This window comes from Limulus polyphemus, unplaced genomic scaffold (assembly GCF_000517525.1).
Source record: "Limulus polyphemus unplaced genomic scaffold, Limulus_polyphemus-2.1.2 Scaffold1010, whole genome shotgun sequence".
NCBI classification, from domain to species: Eukaryota; Metazoa; Arthropoda; class Merostomata; order Xiphosura; family Limulidae; genus Limulus; species Limulus polyphemus.
This window is the reverse complement of record NW_013666620.1, coordinates 57,302-63,798: the sequence shown is the minus strand read 5'-3', so window position 1 is coordinate 63,798 and position 6,497 is coordinate 57,302. Positions and strand designations below refer to the sequence as shown.

Here is a 6,497-nt window from a genome sequence, read left to right as displayed (position 1 = left end):
AGTACCTTCAGCCTAGCATCCTTAGATTTATATAGCTGTGGTATGTCTTCCTTAAACAAGAAGTACCTTCAGCCTAGCATCCTTAGATTTATATAGCTGTGGTATGTCTTCCTTAAACAGAGTACCTTCAGCCTAGCATCCTTAGATTTATGTAGCTGTGGTATGTCTTCCTTAAACAGAGTACCTTCAGCCTTGCATCCTTAGATTTATGTAGCTGTGGTATGACTTCTTTAAACAAGGAGTACCTTCAGCCTAGCATCCTTAGATTTATGTATCTGTGGTATGTGTTCTTTAAACAGAGTACCTTCAGCTTAGCATCCTTAGATTTATATAGCTGTGGTCTGTGTTCTTTAAACAGAGTATGCCGGATTAGTTAATTGATTTTTTTTTGTTTCTTTGTAATTAAGCACAAAGCTACTCAATGGGCCATCTGTGCTCTGCCCACCACGGGTATCGAAACCCGGATTCTAGCGTTGTAAGTCCGCAGACATACCGCTGTGCCACTGGAGGGCTAGTTAATTGATAACTAATAAACTGATATATTACTTATATATTTCTTTGTTTTAGCACAACGCTTCTCACTGGGCTGTCTGCGCTCTTCCCACTGCGGGGAATCGAACCTTATATCTTAACGTTGTAAGTCAGTAAACTTATCGCTGGCCCACTGTGGAACAAATAGTGTTCGATTAATTAATTGATAACTAATCAATATATATTCTTTATTTCAGCGCATCGCCACTCATTGCGCTACCTGCGTTTGGTCCCTCGCGGGAGAACGAACCCCGGATTTTAGCGTTGTAAATCCGTAATCTTGCCGCTGACCCGTGTTTTTAAGATCAAGAGTTGACGTACAAAAACTGAATCAAATACCTTATAGAATGCATTGCTATCTCGTGTCCTTCCGAGTAAAACTTCTGGACATGGAAATAGCTGGTGTATTCGTGAGACACAAAAAATGTCGACTTAATCGGACATCCATTCGGATTTTCTCGGCTTATGTTCAGAACTCGTCGGTATTTTTCGTAGATGAGGGAGTTTAAACCTCCGTCAAACGTCATCAGTATCATCTGCGGCGTGTCTTCGGGGTTCAGGTCACCGGGTATTCGAGTCCCGTCAGAACTGCAGAAACAGTCAGGTAACCGACACTGAGAGAGGTCGCATTTAGGAGCTTCCAAGGGATCTGGAGTTGGAGGTTCTGTCGGAACTGAAGGTTGAAATAATAATTATAATCAGTTCTCACTAATAATAAAAAGAGCTCAAGTTTATATATTATGATGATTATATTAAAACAAGTTGTTAGATAGTAATTTCAACTTTACCGTTGAAAGTTCTGGATTGAACGAAACGCGTCGTCGACAATGGCTATGACGAATATAGCGTGGTTGAAATACTATTATTATACACTCTTCTAGCTAGTGGTACGGATTAAGAACGTAGTGTCAAAAATAACTAATAGGCCTAACGTAATGTCTTACGACAAGTATATTTAATTATAATCATGCTTCGCCAGCTTGTAAATGGCGTTCTCATCATAACAGTTGTCATCTTTCAAATGTCCTATATAAACAGTGTTTCGACTTCTACTGTGTTTGTTCTATCTCAGTTGGCCTGAAGAGCTCTGGGTTGTTTCACCAAGTTCTATGAAGTTTGTTTCACACCAGTTTCATATATAACTTCTACCACAGCTATAGTTATCTAAGGATGCTAGGCTGAAGGTACTCTGTTTAAGGAAGACATACCACAGCTACATAAATCTAAGGATGCTAGGCTGAAGGTACTCTGTTTAAGGAAGACAGACCACAGCTATATAAATCTAAGGATGCTAGGCTGAAGGTACTCTGTTTAAGGAAGACATACCACAGCTACATAAATCTAAGGATGCTAGGCTGAAGGTTATTTATCCCTCGGTGAGCCAGCGATAAGTTGAGAGACTTACAAGGCACAAAACTACACAATGGGCTGTCAGTGCTCGGGTATTGAAACCCTATTTTTATCTTTATAAGCTCTCACACTTACTGAGCCACCGGGGGGTGATTAATGATACCCCACCAGGATTTTTTTGGGGGGAATTAGAAAGTTGTCGATATAACGTTGACGTAATTCATTCTCTTCAGCGTTCCATAATGACGTCATACTTGACTTTCGGTTTTTGGCTTACAGCCAGAGTTAACACTACTTTTCTATAGAAAAACGATTTCCGTTGTTAACTCGTTAAAAAAGTTCCTAAACTATGGTTTAGGCTTACAGCCACAGTTGCGACTACTTTTCTATAAAGAAACATGTCGTTAACTCGTTAAAAAAGTTCCTAAACTGTGGTTTAGGCTTACAGCCACAGTTGCGACAACTTGTCTATAAAGGAACATGTCGTTAACTCGTTAAAAAGTTCCTAAACTGTGGTTTAGGCTTACAGCCACAGTTGTGACTACGTTTCTATAAAGAAACATGTCGTTAACTCGTTAAAAAGTTCCTAAACCGCGGTTTAATAAGTTAGAAATGGTTTTTGTCATAAGTTAAGTAAAATAACAAAAGTATACAGTTAAAGCTTAGTGGGTGATTCAGGTCCTATGTTAGTCCTACATCGTACAATACAGTTAAAATAAACAACTGGAACTTATATTGTAGCTATAACAAAGCAAACTCACTGTCATGAAATAATGCCAATCACCAGCAGTTCATTATTATGCAAATCTGGCATTTGATGGCTCTTTGTGTGACACGAGAGGCAAATAATTGACGATTTAACCAAGGTTCGTAAATAAATATTTGGTAGAGGTGTCTTTATGTATTTAAAGTTCATGAGATTTCACTTCAACATGGAGTTGGATCACTCAAAACAGCATGGGCAGCTTTTCAGTGAACTTGTATGCTTAAAATGAGTGATAATACGGAAAACATCAGTTTACGGACTCCATAATTGAAATTTCAACTAATTTCTTTAATATTCGATAAAAAACGTGTTTACTTGTTAAAACTTAAGCTACTTGCTTCCAAAATATCGGCACAGATTTTACAAACAGTTTAAGGTGACTACTTAGAAACGTTGAGACAGACTACTTTTAACTTACTCCTTTGCGTTTTTCGTACCTCATGACGCGGTGGGTGTATTTTTCACCCACCCACCTCCCAGTGTTACAATCATTAAAACTAATTCTAGGCTTGTGCTGTGTGTGTGTGAGAGATATCATAAAAAAACAACACCTCCCACCCACCTCCCAGTGTTACAATCATTAAAACTAATTCTAGGCTTGTGCTGTGTGTGTGAGAGAGATATCATAAAAAAACAACTAGGTTAGAACCTTGAATCACAGAGAGACTTTTAGTTACTTTCTTTTCGTTCTACTAGTACTGTAGAGAAACTAAAAACGAGGAAGATTTTTACGACTGGAATGACTCGTTTTCCTTGACCTGCTCCAGGTGTTGAAATTGGCAAGTGAACATGTCGTACGATGGTAACATTCCTGGGATAACCAGTCGTTTTCTAAATCATCAGTAGACATGACCAAAAGTCTCTGATGCAAGATTCGTGTACATTTTAAAAACTTTTTTTTATTCTTCTAGAAACATCTTGAAACGAGGACTATCTGCACTGCCCATCACTAACTTAGACGTGATAGACTAGAGAGGGAAAGAAGCTATTCAACACCACCCACCGCCAACTCTTGAGCTACTCTTTTAGCAACGAAATGTTTGTTTGTTTTGAATTTCGCGCAAAGCTACACGAGGGCTATCTGCGCTAGCTCTCCCTAATTTTGCAGTGTAAGACTAGAGGGAAGGCAGCTAGTCATCACCACCCACCGCCAACTGTTGGGGCTACTCTTTTACCAACGAATAATGGGATTGACCGTCACAATATAACGCCCCCACGGCTGAAAGGGCGAGCATGTTTGATGGAACGGGGATTCGAAACCCGCGACCCTCAGTCAGCGAGTCGAGCGCCCTAAACACCAGGCCATTCCAAGCCTTACTGTGTAAAATAAACTTAAGATCTCGTTCCGCGTGTTAGATCAAAGACCAATAACCGTTTAGCCGTCCCTTAAAAATCCGTTGGGCGAAAGAAGGGGTAGGGAAGAAAAGAGGTTTAAGGGTTTTTAAACAAAATAATTTTGCATTATAGTTTTAACTGAGTAAGGCACGAGCTCCCGTGTTGTTCTTACGAGCTTTGAGGGACACATTATAGTTTTAACTGAGTAAGGCACGAGCTCCCGTGTTGTTCTTACGAGACCTTGAGGGACAACATTATAGTTTTAACTGAGTAAGGCACGAGCTCCCGTGTTGTTCTTACGAGACCTTGAGGGACAACATTATAGTTTTAACTGAGTAAGGCACAAGCTCCCGTGTTGTTCTTACAAGACCTTGAGGTACAACATTATAGTTTTATGATAAATTGAATTACTAATCTTGTGGATCTTCACCTTCACAGACGTACGAACATCTAACCACCAAGGTATAACCACATTCATAACCTTGATAGTATTAAAATGAATAAATAATGGAAAAAAATAATAGCGTTTTGCGATTTTAAAATGCCTCACGTGTATAAAAGAATAAAAAAAATTACGACTCACAGCTGGAAATTTATAGAAATTATTATTCGACTTTCCTTGTTATCCATTCCGTTATTAACCTCTGCCAACTTTCTCACGTTCCTGGTTATTGTTGTTCTATCATGTTGTATGAATGAACCGATGCTACGAGAAATTAGCGAAGTTTAATTATTATTTAATTTATTTGTTATCAGCCTGTTTTTACATTTTTAATACTTTTGTTTTTTTTTTGTTTGGTGAATAGAATCTTCAAACATACTAAATCTCTTTGGTTTGATGCGAAGATTTGTTTTGAAATTATGTCCCTCAAAGCTTAGTAAGAACAATACGGGAGCTCGTATCTTACTAAGTTCAAACTATAATGTTGTCCCTCAAAGCCTAGTAAGAACAATACGGGAGCTCGTGCCTTACTCAGTTAAAACTATAATGTTGTCCCTCAAGGTCTCGTAAGAACAACACGGGAGCTCGTGCCTTACTCAGTTCAAACTATAATGTTGTCCCTCAAAGCCTAATAAGAACAATACGGGATACCTCCTTACCCAGGTGTGGTGGTGATTATCTTTCCAACAAATGCTGAAGAAAAAATGTAATTTTCTATCAGTTGAAGATAAAAGCAAGGCATACTTTATCAGATCTGGGCGGTAAAATATTAATTGACTTTAAACGTTGTTTTTCTTTTGATCGCCAGAATTTGTTTTTCTTTGCTGGATTTAAGAGACGAAAGTTTACAAAAAGAGAAAAGGGGTGGGTTGCAAAACGAACTAATGTTCTTATAATTTATGTAGGAAAAAATTCAAAGAACATGATATAAGCATATTTGCTTCTCAATTATTCAATGCTTTCAATATTATTCTATACAAGCTGCGACCCGCAGAACATTTGCGGTAGTTTTCATGCCCTTCGCTTGAAGCTTCCTTATTCTATCATTTTCAAACACGCCATTTAAGCTACGCTTTCTTGCAAGCATTATGTGTTAGATCAATAAATCCTAGACTATTTGGAAAAAAAAAAAAACATTTACGTGGTCAGATAAACAAACTCGCGTAGATAAAACTACACGTAAAGTAAACAAGTGTAGTAATGGTATTTATAATAGTGTACAGAGTATGAAACAGTTATGAGTGTTCGATGTAGGACATGATTTTACAAGTTGAAACAAAGAAACTCATGTAAACGGAAGAATAAAACTCGTAGTAAAGAAAAAAGTAACTAAGAGGTGTTTATAGCCGTCTATGAAACGAAACGAAGCTGAATTATTGCAAAGTAAAATAAATGCACGGTTCAATCAACTGAAGAAAATGATCTTTGTTAATCAACGTTTTAGTTATTCTGTCACCATCTCATAGCGTTGGACACAGTAGATAGCCCAACGTGGCTTTGCTCTAAAACAAACAAACAAATCAAATCAGAAAGGTGTGAAAAACTAATATGTTTTTCCTAATGTTAAGGTTCTATACGATAATACTTGATATTTACAACTATTCGTGCTGTTTAGTGAACTTACGTCAAAAGATCGCCTCGGGAAATTGAACCCCGGATTTTAGCGCTGTTGCAAGGAAGTGTTCAAGATTACGTGACTGAATTTCTTTCTCTTGGATTTAGAACCAGGGCCAACAATAAAATGTTGTAATGTAATTTTGTGGGTCCTCCCTTTCAAAACACAACTCACCTAAATAAAACGAGATGCATTAATACGAAGGGAACAACCTTACAGATGTGGAACAGTTTCATTTGTATTATCGCGAGTTTTAACACATTAACAGACACACACCTCACACCAGAGGTTTCATTTGTATTATCGCGAGTTTTAACACATTAACACACACACACCTCACACCAGAGGTTTCATTTGTATTATCGCGAGTTTTAACACATTAACACACACACACCACACCAGAGGTTTCATTTGTATTATCGCGAGTTTTAACACATTAACACACACACACCACACCA

The 6,497-nt window shown here is 37.9% G+C and overlaps 1 protein-coding gene across 1 annotated transcript in view; it reads right to left on the bottom strand.

Moving 5' to 3' along the window:
* LOC106461678 overlaps window positions 1-6,497 on the bottom strand; it is a 28,895-nt gene that overhangs the window by 5,528 nt on the left and 16,870 nt on the right. Inside the window, exon 3 of the mRNA XM_013921523.2 lies at window positions 871-1,204. Within this exon, the coding sequence (XP_013776977.2) occupies window positions 871-1,204 (334 nt within the window). The remainder of the gene's footprint in view (window positions 1-870; window positions 1,205-6,497) is intronic.